Source organism: Lacerta agilis, chromosome 10, assembly GCF_009819535.1.
Source record: "Lacerta agilis isolate rLacAgi1 chromosome 10, rLacAgi1.pri, whole genome shotgun sequence".
NCBI classification, from domain to species: domain Eukaryota; kingdom Metazoa; phylum Chordata; class Lepidosauria; order Squamata; family Lacertidae; genus Lacerta; species Lacerta agilis.
Window position 1 is genome coordinate 29,066,044 of NC_046321.1, and position 15,894 is coordinate 29,081,937.

The 15,894-nt window shown below is 41.1% G+C and overlaps 1 protein-coding gene across 15 annotated transcripts in view; it reads left to right on the top strand.

The window, feature by feature from the left end:
* TNRC6B (trinucleotide repeat containing adaptor 6B) overlaps positions 1–15,894 on the top strand; it is a 103,382-nt gene that overhangs the window by 26,948 nt on the left and 60,540 nt on the right. For 2 of the 15 annotated variants that reach the window (XM_033162677.1, XM_033162683.1), the window contains one exon: positions 13,006–13,073. The exons of 12 other annotated variants lie outside the window; for them this stretch is intronic. In XM_033162677.1, coding sequence (XP_033018568.1) covers positions 13,006–13,073 — 68 coding nt within the window. Of the gene's footprint in view, positions 1–2,009; positions 2,376–13,005; positions 13,074–15,894 lie in introns of those variants that run through there. One more of the 15 variants, XM_033162681.1, reaches the window with a different exon arrangement.

Here is a 15,894-nt window from a genome sequence, read left to right on the forward strand (position 1 = left end):
TGCTTAAACTTTTTTGGGTTTAATGCTTTCCTGTGCACATGGAGGTCTCCTCCCTATTTCTTCCTGTTGCTAGTGCCTTCCTGTTTGTCACAGGGTCAGGGGGAGAGGTAGTGCTGAGTTTCATGGCTGAGAAGGGATTTGAAGCTAAATCTTATAGTCCATGTTCATTTGGTCCAGCATATCATGGAGAGACCATAGCCTTCATGGTTATTAGTTTTTTATTCTATAAATTTGTCTAACCTTCTTTTAAAGCCATCCAAGTTGATGGCTTTCACTGCCTCCTGTAGATGCAAGTTCCATAGTTTAACTACCGGTATATGCTGCATGAAAAAGTTATTTCACCTTTCCTGAATCTTCCAATGTTCAGCGTTATTGATGTCCCTCATTTCTAGTGTTATGATAGAGGGAGAAAACTTTTCTCTGTTTCTTTCATGCGATGCATAATTTTATAAACTTCTGTCATATCAAATTTTCTCTAAACTAAAAGTCCCAAACACTGCAGCCTGTACTGATATGGGAGTTGCTCCATCCCCTTGATCATTTTTGTTATCCTTTCCCAGCTCTGAATATCCTTTCTGAGGCAAGGTGGCTGGACCTGCACACAGTATTCCAAATGCAGTCGCACCAAAAATTTGTATAATGGCATTGTGATGTTGGCAATTGCATCTTCTATTCCTTTCCTAAACATGGGACAGGACCTTCACATTTCAGATCCTCTGCTTGTAGAACTTTTTATCTCTGAATACTACTTGCTGGAAATTGCAATGGGTGGGAGGACTGCTGTTACCCTCCAGACATGCATGTGGTCTTCCTATAGGCATCTGGCTGTGCACTGTGAGAACAAAGTGCTGAACTAGAGGGGCCTTTGGCCTGATCCAGCAGGGCTCTTCTTATGCTCTCCCCCCCCCAAGCATGCTGGACACCCACTCTGTCATTTGAGTGTCTAATTAAAGATTCACATTTCCCCAGGCATCTAACTTTTGAGATAGTTTAAGTTTGATTTCATTTTTAATTTTGTAAACCACTCTAGAAATATTTATACTGAAGGCTGGGATCCATTAATTATCTCATGTTACAAATGTAGACCTTGCTTTTGACTTGAAACATAGACTCACCACCATGCAGCTCACTAGTGGCTTCTGGCAAGTCACTATATTTCAGCCTAGCCTATCACAGGGAAGTTGTGATGACTAATGAGTATTTCAAAAAAGTATTTTGTGCACTGAAATGCACTATAGAATATTCAGCCTTTAGGGTTGGTAATAGCAATAAGTGTAAAGGCTACTGAACAATGGATAAAATGTATGTCCATTTATGTATATGCAACTTCCTTGCCAACATGTCTTCTTAGACTATATTAGTAAAGGACCCAATTTAAACCATTTTGTGCAGCACTGTATAAAATTTTGCAGTATAGGGTGCCTTAATATATAAGTATTATATATACTGAAAATGCTAAATTATAATAATACAAATGAGTAAGGACTACATGGAGTAATATTGGAGTCACAGTGACTTGTATCACAGTGCCATAAAGTATCTGATCCCTTTTTCCATACATCTGGAATCTGAATATTGAAGAGTGATTTTGATAAAAGTGTTGGTAATTTTAAATTGCAAAGAGTAACTCTTTGAGTTTGTTTGAAAAGCTGGATTTTTATTCTGTCATCAACCACTCACAGTTTGTTGCCTTTATTGATTGAGCAGCTGAGAGAAGTGATGGGGTACAAATTATAACAGTAACAATGTTATTTGGGGTGGTATTGCTGTTACCAGTTAATTGTATCGTGTGGATTTATATATTTTTGGGTGTTGGTAAGCATTGGTGAGAAATGCAAAGTGAAATTGAGAAGCTTAAAATGATGTCTATCAATCCACCCTCCGATGTGTCCTAGACGGGGGACGACAACAACTGCAGCTTTTTACGGGATTATTATTTTAGAATGTGTAATACTGTTGATGATACACTTGAGGAATACTAGAAAACGTGCGCTGTTGCAGCTTTCATAAACGGGAGTGCACGAGAGAATGAAAGAACTACGTTTCCTTTAAGATTCTAGCTTTCCACCCTGTTTCCTGATTGACAGCGTGCGCGAGTCACATGGCCTGCCTCTATTTGAAGGTCACAAAAAGCTGCTTCCTTTATAGAGACGGAGGGGGAGAGCGAGGAAGAGGGAGTGTGTGTGCGCGCGCGCGCGCGAGCAAGGGAGAGAGTGAGTTCAAGCCAAGATGGCCGACGGAGTCTCTGCTGGCTTTTGAACATTTCAAATTGAAATCATAGAAATATAGCAAAATCATTTTTGAGATCTCTTAACTTCCATTTTTACCCTGTATGCCTCAACTTGCTGGATTTAAGCACTGTTGCACTTTATGAGGTTAGTAGTAGTTCTATCGTTTTGTCGCGTATTGATTTTTTTTCTTTTTGGGGGGTTGCGTTTAGTTTGACGGTTTCGTCTGATAATTGCAGCACGACGTTGGCTTCGCGTAAGCGTCTGTGAATCGCTTTGATCTTAGATCGTGCAGTTGCCAGGATTTAAAGAAAAATCTAAAAGAAATACGTGGCATATTTTGGGAGGTTTAAATGCGTTTAAAATACCTTTGCATACCAGCAAACCAGCTTTATGTGTTAATTCTTTTATTTTCATAAGATTCTCAGAGTGCCGTCTACACACACTTGAGGCTTGTAAATCTGCTGCAAAAATTAGCATAAATTAAATAGTCTTGGATTCTTGTTGCTAGGATTGGCATGTTATATAAAACCTATAGTTATTAAGAGATTCAGAGGGCAAAAATAATAATGTTTGCACGTTTCTTTAAAATACGGCTTTCGAATTAGTATTGAAGCAGTTTGAGATTTTGGAAGATGCCTACGTTCAAAATCTACCATGCATAATATATAGGAGTCCACATTCTCCTGCGTGCGGGTGCGCCCCCTCCCCCAGTGTGACTGCATCCCCTCCCCCTTTTCCGTTGCAACCAGATGCATTTTATTTGGATTGCAATTGGAACTAGATGGTCGCGCTCTGTAAACATAGCATGTAGAGTTCGGAAGAGGCAATCTTACTAGTTAATGCCAGTTGAGAAAATGGTCTCCTGCTTTAGAATCCTTTCCTTTAGCGGCTTTCCCCTCTTTTTCTGGAAGTTTTAAATCTTGCAATGTTGGCACCAATATGGTTTAAAAAAACAACAGTGGAATGTGAAATAAGTACTGTACTTTGATTTTACATATTTAATGCGTTTGAAATGAGAAGTCATGAGAAGAATAAAGATGGTATCTTACATGGATTTTAAATGCTTTCCCTTTAAAATTAAGCCCTGTGTTTCACATCTCTCCAAAGGAAGCAGTTCAGCAAGGGGGGGGGGGAATCAATGTAAATCTTGCTTTCAGTGGGCAAGCCCTTCCCCCTGCATTGTGTGAATGTGATGTAATGCACCTCTCTGTGGGGTAGAATTGAATAGGACAATGTGAATTTTGATTGTCATGTATTTTCTCCCTCTTTCTGAAAGGCCTTGTGTTTGGTTGTATTATGTTTATTTCTACAGCAAGAGGATGGAGCTAGTCTGAATTTCAGTGCTGTAATTGATAAATTACAAGAATATTTAGCTGATTTTATGGCCCTCACTGACTTGATATGTTTCCTGCAGCACACAGCACAAGTCAAGTAAAACTTGAAGCATCTCAACAGTTTTTAAACCAGTTTACACAGCTTAATGACACAATTATCAGTATTTTAAGCAATGTTGTTTCAAGCCTAGTTCCATTGAGAGTCTGTTCCCTACTTGAGCTTGTTATGTACTTGTGTGTGCGTGCACACATGTATGCAAGTGGGTGACCTACTTAAGACAAAGTAACCTTGGCTCAGTTTTGAGGGTTAACTTAATTAAGTATGCATTGCAGCTGGCATGCTTCTGTGTCACATATTTCTGTATCATGTAGAGAAGGGCATAGAATTAACCATTAAAAATAATAATAATGAAACACTGTCTTTAGAAGTCAGCAAAGATGATGGATACTGTTTGTGCCATGAAGGCCATCATATAGACTTGGTTAATATGAACTGTTTCCCAAGAGAGGGTTGCAGAAAGCTATGGTTAAGGTGACTGATTTTAAATCATCTAGAACAGTGTTTTTCAACCTTTTTTGGGCAAAGGCACACTTGTTTCATGAAAAAAATCACGAGGCACACCACCATTAGAAAATGTTAAAAAAATTAACTCTGTGCCTATATTGACTATATATAAAGTAATTCTCTTGAATTTTTCATTTTTTCCCACGGCACACCAGGCAACATCTTGCAGCACACTAGTGTGCCGCGGAACAGTGGTTGAAAAACACTGATCTAGAAAAGAAGATACTACCATTTTGAAATTCACATTTTCTAAACAAATATGCTGGTTGCTATTACAAGTAAATTGCAAGTAAACAAAGACTTTATACAGTCTTAAGAGTACAATCTAAAATCTCTGGTCATGCAGCCACATGCAGTGAGAATGATATTTGCTTAGGAAATGAGGACTGGTATCTTTGTGTTGATCACTCCCTTGGATAGAAGCAGCAAACACATGGACATGGAATTCTGAATAAACATGTAAGGCCCTAGGTGCTTAGAACATTCCACATGCAATGGCTAGTGCTTACTAGGCAACGTATTTCTTAATGAGATGGAAGGTAGATGTACATGCTATCTGGTTAATGGTAAATATTCACATTGTAATATTTTGGTAAGTTCTTTAAGTGAAGGGCAGAAAACGAGTACATAATAAGAACATAGCCCTGCTTATTCAGTCCAGAGGCCTGTCTAGTCTAATGTATTGGGAAGACAATAAACATGGCATTAAAGCAGTATCTCTCCTGCTGTCACCTACCAGGTGTCTGGTGGGGTAAAAGGTACGACTCTGGGGTTGCAGGCTCATCTCGCTCTATAGGCCAAGGGAGCTGACGTTTGTCCACAGACAGCTTCCGGGTCATGTGGCCAGCATGACTTAGCCACTTCTGGCGAACCAGAGCAGCGCACGGAAACGCCGTTTACCTTCCCGCTGGAGCAGTACCAATTTATCTACTTGCACTTTGACGTGCTTTCGAACTGCTAGGTGGGCAGGAGCTGGGACCGAACAACGGGAGCTCACCCTGGGATTCGAACCGCTGACCTTCTGATCGGCAAGCCCTAGGCTCTGTGATTAGACAACAGCACCACCCGCATCCCTACTATGGCTGCCGTTCTCCCTTTCCAGCTCACCCATTTCAACCACCTTTCCAAGATCACTTGTATGGACTCAATAGGTGACTGTGCATCTGATAGGAAACTCACTATAATAAATACATGACTTAGTGCAGGGGCGAACAACATGGTACCTGCAGGTGCATATGCACCCCCAGAGACTTCCTCTGGTGCCTACTGGGGTACCTCCCTGAAATTAGATTTCAAAACATGGTGGGTACCTACAACAGTTTCTTCTGATTGTAAATGGAATCAAAAAGCTTAGTGACTTCTGACTCACTATCTTGATCATGTTTCACTTCAGTTCAGCATTCCTCCCCTATAGCAGAGGTTTTCAACATTTTTGAGTCCATGGCTCCCTTAACCAACTACATCTTTCTATGGCACCCCTGTGGGGCTCAGGAGCCCAGTTATGCCATCCCTTGCCTGCAAAGCTGGCAGCCCCTCACCCTTTTTTGAATACACTCCATTGTGGAGTGTCCCCTCAGCCTCCTCTCCTTGAGAGTCCTCTGGGCAGCCACTGCTGCTGCCCTGGTCTCTGAGCCCCCCCCCCCCCCCGAGATGCCTTCCAGAGGCACCATTCAGCTGTGGAGGTTGTGGCCAGGGCTGCTGCAATAAACAGCTGTGCAAGCCTTTGGGAGGCAGAGATGCAAGCGGGCATCAGAGGAGGGAGGTAAGGAAAGAGGGACAGTGGCCAGTGTTGCCTGCAGCACCCCTGACCATCAGGATTCAAAATTAGGGCGCCAGGCACATTTTTGCACTTTAGCATTCTCCATTTGCAAGCACCTCAAAAGGTCTGGGTGCCATTTTTTGCCCTTGGCTGACACTCAAGGATTACTGAAATGTATGTACTTTGAAGCCTTGAAGTATATGTTAAGGATAGACTATATGTTAAAGTGTTTAACAATAATGAGTAGAGTGTTTTGAAACTTGAAGTATGGTACCAATATTTTTATTGTAAACACAAAATTAAAACTGTATTAAAATTCCTGCTAAAAATGTGATATTAACAATGTCACTTATGTGAACTGCATATTAATTCATACTTATCAAAATAATAAAAAGTGTTGCCTCCCCTCCCCTGGTGACTAGACATTCTGTTTTGGCACCCACAACCCAGGTCCCAGAAGTCATTTGGCTCCTAGCTGTTCTATCCCAGTTTCTAACACTGCTGACCATCATTCAAGGCACCCCAGGGTGCCATGGCACACTGGTTGAAAACCACTGCCCCATAGTGCAAAGTAACCTGTAACTGAGTTTTAAGAGGCTATAGCCCAAATCCTTGTGTTATTAGACTGTGGACAGATGTGGCCACATTCTCCTGCCTTTGCTTTGTGATCTGTAATGGGACTTCGGGGTTAGTTAAACCATAATTTTCCATTGCTTATGAACTGGGAAACTGGATTAATCTTGAACTACATATGGGGTCTGGTTTTAGAGCTTGGTTTGAAGTACAAGTTTAAAATACAGTTTCCTGGTTCATATGTAATGAGAGAGAGGTTTACTAAACCACAGAAGTACCAGTATTTTATTATGTTTTGTCAGAGAGCAGAATTTAGATCTTAATCAGTGTGTAGGCTTTAACATGTTTTGCTTTATATTGAATTGAGATTTCATTGTACACCAGGTTTATTTTTAAATTTAAATGCATTTTAAAGTTTAGTCTCAATTAAAGCTGTCCATCTTTATAGCAGTGTTTTCATCGGTCTTTGACTTCCCTCATCTTATTAGTTCATCTCATTTTCAGCTGGGTTGATTGGATGCAACATTCCAACATGAAAAAGGATATAAAATTGAAAACTTCATTTGTACTCGCACTGGAATGTACCTCATAGAAATGTATAATGGGAGTAGTATTCAACATTAAGCAGTTGAAATATAAACTGGTGTGTGTTTTGGTGCTATATTGAGTAATACTATGAATCCTGTTGAGTAATACTATGAATCCTGTTGGAAGAGTTGATTAATAACCATTAAATGATCATCCTTGGGAGAATTGGCTTTTCTTTTTCTTTTTGCTCTGATGGCTGTTCCATTGAGAGTACATAATTGAAGGTGAACTGGATTTGGCTTTATGTGCTAAATAGTAAAAATGCTCTGTTACCTGTTCATGACTGGCATCATGTTCTTTGATACAAAAATTTGGAAGAACAAAGGTGCGTGGATTCTCCACAACTACTGCTTTTCAGAGTACATTAGATCTCTTGGTTTTGTCCTTCACTATCATGGCTTTAAAATCTTCCTGTCCCTAACAGTTCATAATCTAGTCTTTGCCTTCTATTTCTACTAAATGGTGGTGTTTCTATAGCGTAATTGCTACTTTCCCTGCAGCATTCAATGCTCCCTAAGGACTATGCATATTTTGCAACTTGCTATGGTTCTATTGTGACCTATTTTAGATGTATGGGAACATGTATTGTGTCTAGGCCCTTTCCCTGCTTGGCGTGCAAGCTCTCTCCTCCAAGCCCCTGGCAGCGTTGGAAATTAGCCAGGTGCCAGTCACATTTTGCAACTGGTAACCAGCCTTTTGTGTCTGGATGCAGATGTCCAGGTTCCACCCTAGCATCTCCACTGGTTGCAGTCAGCTGGTCTGCTGGGCACAGCAGCAGCAAAAGACATACAACTTTCTGTAGTGCTACCCCCACCAAATGCCTGATTTGCCCAGCAACACAGTAGCAAAAGACGTATCTCCACCCCACCCACCCCTGCTGCGCTGCTGGGTGAATCAGGTGTTTGGTGTGGTTAAAGGTAAAGGTACCCCTGACCATTAAGTCCAGTCGCAGACGACTCGGGGGTGGTGCGCTCATCTCGCTCTATAGGCCAAGGGAGCCAGTGTTGGTCCCCAGACAGCTTTCGGGTCATGTGGCCAGCATGACAAAGCCGCTTCTGGTGAACCAGAGCAGCACACGGAAACGCCATTTACCTTATCTACTTGCACTTTTTGGCGTGCTTTCAAACTGCTAGGTTGGCAGGAGCAGGGACTGAACAACGGGAGCTCACCCCGTCGTGGGGATTCGAACTGCTGACCTTCCAATTGGCAAGCCCTAGGCTCTGTGGTTTAGACCACAGCGCCACCTGCATCCCATTTGTTTGGTGGGTAGAACATAGCAAAAGATGTGTATTTTACTGTCGTGCTACCCTGCAGACCCCCTGATTCACCACCAGCAAAATAAAATAAAATTTAAAAATTTGCTCCTGCACTGCTGGGTGAATCAGGTGTTTGGCGGGATAGAGCAGTAGCAGAAGCCACTTTTTCCTGCCACTCTATCCTGCAATGTAAGAGTGAATTGGTCAGACTATGAGTATAATTCTATGAATGCAGTCTTACTCAGCAGGAAATCCCATTGAGCTCAGTTAAAACTTATTTTGAAGTGTGTTGCAAGATTGTGGCCAAAACTACATTAAGTATGAAAAGTGTTCACTAAACAAAAGGCAAATAAATATTCCAGGTCAGAGTCTAAATCTGTTTAAGGCTTTGGGATCCTTTTTTATGAATTCTGGAATTTTCTGCTCTTCATTTTTTTTTAAATGCTGCTTTCTGGATTTTTAAAGAATTGCTTCTTTTTCACCCCCATGACTAAACCAGACTAAGGCAACCTTGGATGAAATGTAAATCCATCAGTATGAGGGAACTTTTTTCCATTGTTCAATTGCTATAGTTAAAAATAACTTACATATGCTTTCTCTTTCATTGAATAGCTGTTTTCAAGCTCAGTGATGAGAGAGGTGTGGTTTCAAATGTTCTTAATAGCAACCATTGAAATTCTATTGTATCCTCCTCCTAGTCCCACTGCTCTACCTGCATGGAGGCTATAGTAGAATCAACCCTCATTCTCAAATGGGACTTAATAGGCTTCTTTAAGATATCCTGCTGCCATATTCATAAATAGGTGGGAGAAACATCTTTGTGGAAATAAATAACATATGTTTAACATATGTTTCAGACACAAATCTCTCTCATTAGCTCCTACCTCAGATCCTTTTAGCTGGGAATGTTGGGAGCTGACCCTGGGACTTCCTGCAAAATTCTCCTCTACAATTGATCGCCCTTCTCTGCTTGCCTTTCCATACCCAAGATTTCTGTGATTTGCATGCAGCTGATTCCAGAGGTAGCCAATGATGTACCCTTCAGATGTTGCTGGACTGAAACTCTCATCCCTGACCATTGGCCCCCACCACAGGAGTGGGGAGGTGTTTTCCTTGTTTTCTCTCTCAACCAGGATCCATCTGGGATCTGTTCTTGGCCTGTTGCTGCACATGTTGTCTCTACATGGTCTCAGATCCTGTTGCTTACAGTATCGCTTCTACAGTGATGACACCTAGCTCTATTTTCATTCTTCAGACCTTTCCCATCTAGTGATTTCTATATAGCCAACTGACTTTATTTCATAGTTGTTCAAATCAGTCATAGTTTATTTCATAGTTTTCTCAAGTCAGGTATTTCATAGTTGTCTGAGATCAGTGTTAAAGAGCAAGCTGCTTCCTCAACTTCCTTTCCATGCCTCCCTCACCTGGTATAGTCCCCTTATTCATTGATGTCATGTTCCTACTCTGTTTAAGGCATGAAACGTTGGTTTGACAATCAAGTCCTCTTTCCCTTGTTTTCCAGATTGAGTCTGCCACTCTTGTCAAGAGAATAATTTTTGCAGAACAGAGTGGTAATATGTGCAGGGCTAAAAGCATGGCCCTAGCTCTTCATCAATACTGTTATGCCCTGCATGTGGGGTACACATGAGTAGGACATCATAGTCTTCTACTGTTGGAGAAATTTGGTGGTTTCTTTTTGAGTTAACTCATCAATCTTTCTGTGAAATAATAAGGAATTTACTTGGTGCTTTCTGCTTTGAAATGTATGAAGTTCTTACAAATAGGGCACATGCAAATGTGTGCAGGAAATCTATGCCAGCTCACACATTAATCTTCATAGCAGATTATAGGGTTAATATTGCAGGAAAGGGTCGACCTGCTATATTAAACTGCTTGTGACCTCTGTCTGTCTGTCTTCTTTATCTCTGCAGATTAGATGACCATTTCATAGAATAGTCAGGGACTTAACTATCCTGTCTGTTACCTAAAGTACACTTCCTTCAGTGCCTTTAAAGAGCCCTACCATGTTTGGGACGCGGGTGGTGCTGTGGTTAAACCACAGAGCCTTGGGCTTGCTGATCAGAAGGTTGGCGGTTCGAATCCCCACAGTGGGGTGAGCTCCTGTTGCTCGGTCCCAGCTCCTGCCCACCCAGCAGTTTGAAAGCACGTCAAAGTGCAAGTAGATAAATAGGTACCGCTCCAATGGGAAGGTAAATGGCTTTCCGTGTGCTGCTCTGGTTCGCTAGAAGCGGCTTTGTCATGCTGGCCACATGACCCGGAAGCTGTACACCGGCTCCCTCGGCCAGTAACAATTTACAAATTGCAAAATGACTGTGGTGATTAGTAGAAAGATTATGTTGCTTTCGGAAATTGTGGCCATAAGCATTTCCAGCTAAAATGTAGTGAATGCATTTATAGTCTGGCAATTTTTAACTTGCAATTTAGCAAAGAAGATCATTAAAGTGGCTTACAAACAGATAACATCAGTAGGAAATGCATGCTAGATTAGAATAACAAAGCTAACTAATAGCAGTCAACATAGTCTATCACATGTCGCCCCTCCCACTGCGGGGCTGAGGAGGTGTTCAGAAGCTTGTGTTTTTTGTTAACTGAAGCTTCTTGTGTTGTCTGGACACAGAACTCTTTTTAAACCTAAAACTAACCTTTGTTAAATAAGTCAACTTCAGAAACTGGCAGTTTTGAAATAAATGCAATTTGTTGGCCTTGAGGCAAATGCTTCTCAGTTCGGGGTGGGGTGGGGATAGAGAGTGTAAGGGGAGGGGACAGTAATATTTTTAAATTTAAAAAGTGGGGAATTCTTTGGCAGGCTGTAAAATGACAACAAAGCAGATGAAATGCCAAGGGAGCTTATTTTCATAATTGGAGCACTATCACAGAGAACACCCTTTCCTTGGTAGCCAGCTACAAAAGGCACCTAGCAGAAGATCTTAATGTACAAGTGACACAGACAGGCAGCCCTTTAAGTACCATGGTCATAAGCTGTAAACTACTAATTCAAGATCAGCAATGGGGAACTAATTAGGCCAACCAGCCCTCCTTATTTGGCCCATGAGGCTATTTTGGGCCAAGCCACAGCTACCTGCCCTGTACTTGATTCCATTTATGATGTCAGATGTGGAGCAGGAAAAGTCATGTTTTTGTGAAAAGGGTTTGCAGGCACCACTGATAGCATAATGCCATGTGCACCTCTTTGCTAGTCCAGTGATCTGTTGATTGCTGTATGTTTTGAAGCCCAGATTATCAGCTGATAGTTGGACACTGGAAAGGGCTCCCATTGCAAGGTATGACTTCAAAGCACAGTGCAGGGTTGTCTGCAAGCATTGATTGACAGCTGATCATTAGAGCTGTCATGGACCCTAACAAGCATTTTGTTGCCCTGACAATCAGGTGATAAGGCTTTAAAGTGCTGCTTTGAACTCCTGTAAGCACTGACAGTCAGGTGGTTGTTGGAGGTTTAAAGCACCTCATACACAGGCCATTGTGATGTCTGATGTTTGACAATCCTGCCTACCTATCAAACTTGGCTCATGAGGAAATTGTTTAGTGGCTATCAAATGCTAGCTAGGTTTTTTTTAAAGAGGGCAGAAAGCTGGGTGAGAGGTTGAATAGAGGGGCTAGAACATTAGGTTGGAGGTCTCACTTTCTGTACTCATAATGCCCAGTCCTATTTGGCAGTCTAGCTGCTGCACTCACAACTAATTGCAGTTTTAAAACAATTTTGAAATGCAGCTTCGTGTAGGGCAGAGCTTTCCAAACTGTGTTGTGACATTTGTGTGTCGCGATACGTTGGTGTGTTGGCTGCAGTGTGTAGGTGTGTTGTATGAATGCTTTCCACGCTCCTCCTGGGACTGAAAAGGAGTTTATTTAACCTCCGGTTTGCTAGTAAAACTGAATTACTGCGTTGCAAAATGATGCATGTCTTAAAAGTGTATCACCAAAATGAAAAGTTTTGAAAGCTCTGATTGGCTGGTAAGCTAAATGAGTGGAATTAATAAGTTGAGATTTTTTAGGGCTATTGTTTTGGTCACTTTCTTTGGAAAAGATTTGTTATATTAGCTTTTGAAACAAATCCATATAAATCTATGTGAAGGAACAAACAATAGGGACCTTCCTTTCTTGCTTGGTTATGCAGAAGCAAGTGCTAGTCAAGATGTGTTTGGTCTAGTGTTTCCTTGGAAACAGGAATAGACATTGAGCTTACATCCTTTGCTGTGCTATGGTTCAAATAGAAAAGCTGTTGGGACATGTTGATGAAACCAACTTCCTAACTGGCAGGATGCAGTGAATACTTAACTTTCTCCTTTGAGAGAAGTAGCACCTCTACATATCACTCATGAAGGCATAAGATTAACAAATAAGTGATAATTGTTTATTATTTTAGAATAAACCAGTAACTGTCAGTGGGACTACTATAATGATATTATGTTCTTGATATGCATGTTTTTAGTGCCTGTAATTTTAATTGATCATACACTTGTTGCTTTTTAAGGCTAATATGCACTTTTATATGTTTAATGCATATTGTACAGTGCTTATCCTGAATTAGCACACAATATATTTCCAGTGATCTTTTTTTGGGAATGCCATTCAAGCTGTAACAAATAAACAACTACTTGCTTTTTTTCTTTCTTTGAAAATGTTTCGTATATTGAAATTCATTTTTGAATTACTTTCTCAGGAAAACTGCTTCCCAGTGTTAGAAAAATTATACCCCCAAAAAACTGAATGGAAAGAAGATGTTCTAAGGTACAGCTCAATGATTAGATGCTAGACTCTGGAAGAAACGCTGATAAATACCTTTAATACAAAGGACATGAAAGGTTTATATGGGGACTGTGTTTATTGGATCGCAAATTGTCTGATCCTGCTGGATGAATAAAGTTCTTGTCAATCCTTGTTTTGGAAGAGTGGAAGAAAGATCAATGGTCAAATAACACCCTTCCACTTTAGTTGCCCCAGTTCTTAAGAAGTACTTGGTTCATGTCTTGAATGTAGCTGACCACCAAAGTGTAAGGAAAATATATTGTCTTTGCGTGTATCCTGAAAGAAAATACATAGATTCAAAATTGGAACATCAAAACATTCCAGTAGGGGAGCTGCAACTGTTGCAGTAGCACCCCATCCCTAAACAGCTGTAACATACCTGGCTCTTTAGAAAGTTAATAAAAGAACATAAATGGAAATGTTAACGTCTGAGAAAGTTCTTCTTCACACAGCACATCATATTTTAATACAGTCTGCGGAATTCACTCCCACAGGAGGTAGTGATGGCCACCAGCTTTGAGCGCTTTGAAAGAGGATCAGATAATTGTGGTGAATAAGGCTATTGGCCTTACTACTACTAGCCACAATATCTATGTTTTTCCTCCACTGTCTGAGGCAGTATGCCTCTGAATGCCTGCTGCTGGGAATCACCAGTGGGAAGAGCGGTGTTGCACTCAGGTTATGCTTGTGGGATTCCAGTGGACATCTGGTTGGCCACTTTGAAAACAGGATGCTGGACTAGATACTGGCCTGATCCAGGAAGGCACTTTGTGCTATCTTGTTATGTTGAGTAGAACTTTCTTTGTAGTTGCATGTACGTTAACACTAAAAGGTGGTATTCTCTTTCCCTGAGAACAAGAGCGGACCCACAGAACCACAATATTTAAATTCAAGAGACATTTGATAAGACTATACGTACTAGCTGGCTACTGTAACAATTAAATGCATCTTGTTTTGCCACTCAGAGATATCTAAGAAGAGATGGATTTCAATGTGATTCTATCCATGGAATAATACTAAGTAGGATCGTTTACTTGAAGGCTGCTCATAACTGCTGGTGTGGTGTATGCTTGGATCCAGTAGAAAATTTGTATAATAAATGCAGCACAAAAATTAAACCATTGGTTTGCATTTGGTTTACAGAAGTGTTCAAAAGCTGAAACACGCCTGAGTAAGGCATTTGCATATCCCCAGTGACCTGTGGTTTAGTTGTTAATGCATGGTACTGAAATAATAGGTGCTGCCCTCCTCCCTTGTTGCTGGAAACCCCCTAAACAAACCATGAGTGGTAAAACAAAGAACAAAGTTTGGCTTCTGCTTAGGGTTTATTGTTTTCTCCACACAGTGAGCCCAACATGAGAAGCCAGACCATAGCCTTTTCCCCATCTGGACAGGGAGAGGAATGAAGTGCTTATTATTCCAGCCACATTTATTAGCACATTATGCCATAGTAATAAACTATAAAATATAGTTTAATACAATATGAGAACACGGTCAGGGTGTCAAAATCAACCTCAGACAGATACCCACCTTTAGCCTAATCTGTTTGGATTTGGATGGTCATGATTCTGTTTTAAGTTAATACATGTAGATCTTAATATTGCCTGTATTTAAATTTAGGTTTTATTTTAAACCAGGTTATTTTAAGAAACATTAATATAACTCTGATGGCAAAAGACAACCCTTTTTTTGTTTTGTTTCTTGATCACTGAGATTACTTCCCCATGGGAAAAAAATCAAACCTTTTGGATTAAGATAGGTTCAAGAATTCAGACCCTATCCAGCACTGTTAATTGCCTGACAGTAGTGCAATACAGCAGGGTTCTTCAACCTTTGTGCCCGAGATGTTCTTGAACTGCAACTACCATAATCCCTAGCCAGTTTATCTGATGGTTGGGGATGATGGGAGTTGTAGTCCAACATCTGGGTACTCAAGTCTGAAGACAGCTGCATTAAAGGAATACTAGCATTCTGATTTTGGAGTGTACGGTTCCTTCTTGACCCTAATGTTGATGGCCTGAGAATAACAGAATTTATCCACTATGTCTTCCTGGGGAAACAAAGTCTGTATTTGTTTACATAAAGTTTTTAGTGGGTTATTAAATACTATCATGGGATGCGGGTGGCACTGTGATCTAAACCACAAAGCCTAGGGCTTGCCGATCGGAAGGTCGGCAGTTCAAATCCCTGCGACGGGGTGAGCTCCCGATGCTCGGTCCCTGCTCCTGCCAACTTAGCAGTTCAAAAGCACGTCAAAGTGCAAGTAGATAAATAGGTACCGCTCCAGCGGGACGGTAAACGGTGTTTCCATGGTTCACCAGAAGCAGCTTTGTCATGCTGGCCACATGACCTGGAAGCTGTACGCCGGCTCCCTGGGCCAATAAAGTGAGATGAGCGCCGCAACCCCAGAGTCGTCCGTGACTGGACCTAACGGTCAGGGGTCCCTTTACCTTTTTAAATCCTATCATATATATTTTTGCTCTGTGCTAGTTAGGGCTCTAAGGGAATGCTATTTTTAAAAAGCTAAGCAAGGCTTAGCATGTCAGGTTGCAAGCAAGTTCAGACTCTACCTTAAAACACTTTTTTCTTTAGTTTTTGAGAATGTCTACGGTTATCCTTGCTGACACTTTTGAAGAGAGGTAGCATTGCAGCAAAAACAATGAAGAGTTTTGTGGTACATGTATAGGTAAGAGCCAGGTTCAGCAGCTGGAGTTCATCATATGCATCACCTAAGTACACATGCACAACCTGAATAAAAAGAGAGAACATTCTCTTCTTTTCAAAATGAGACCAGGAGGTCAGG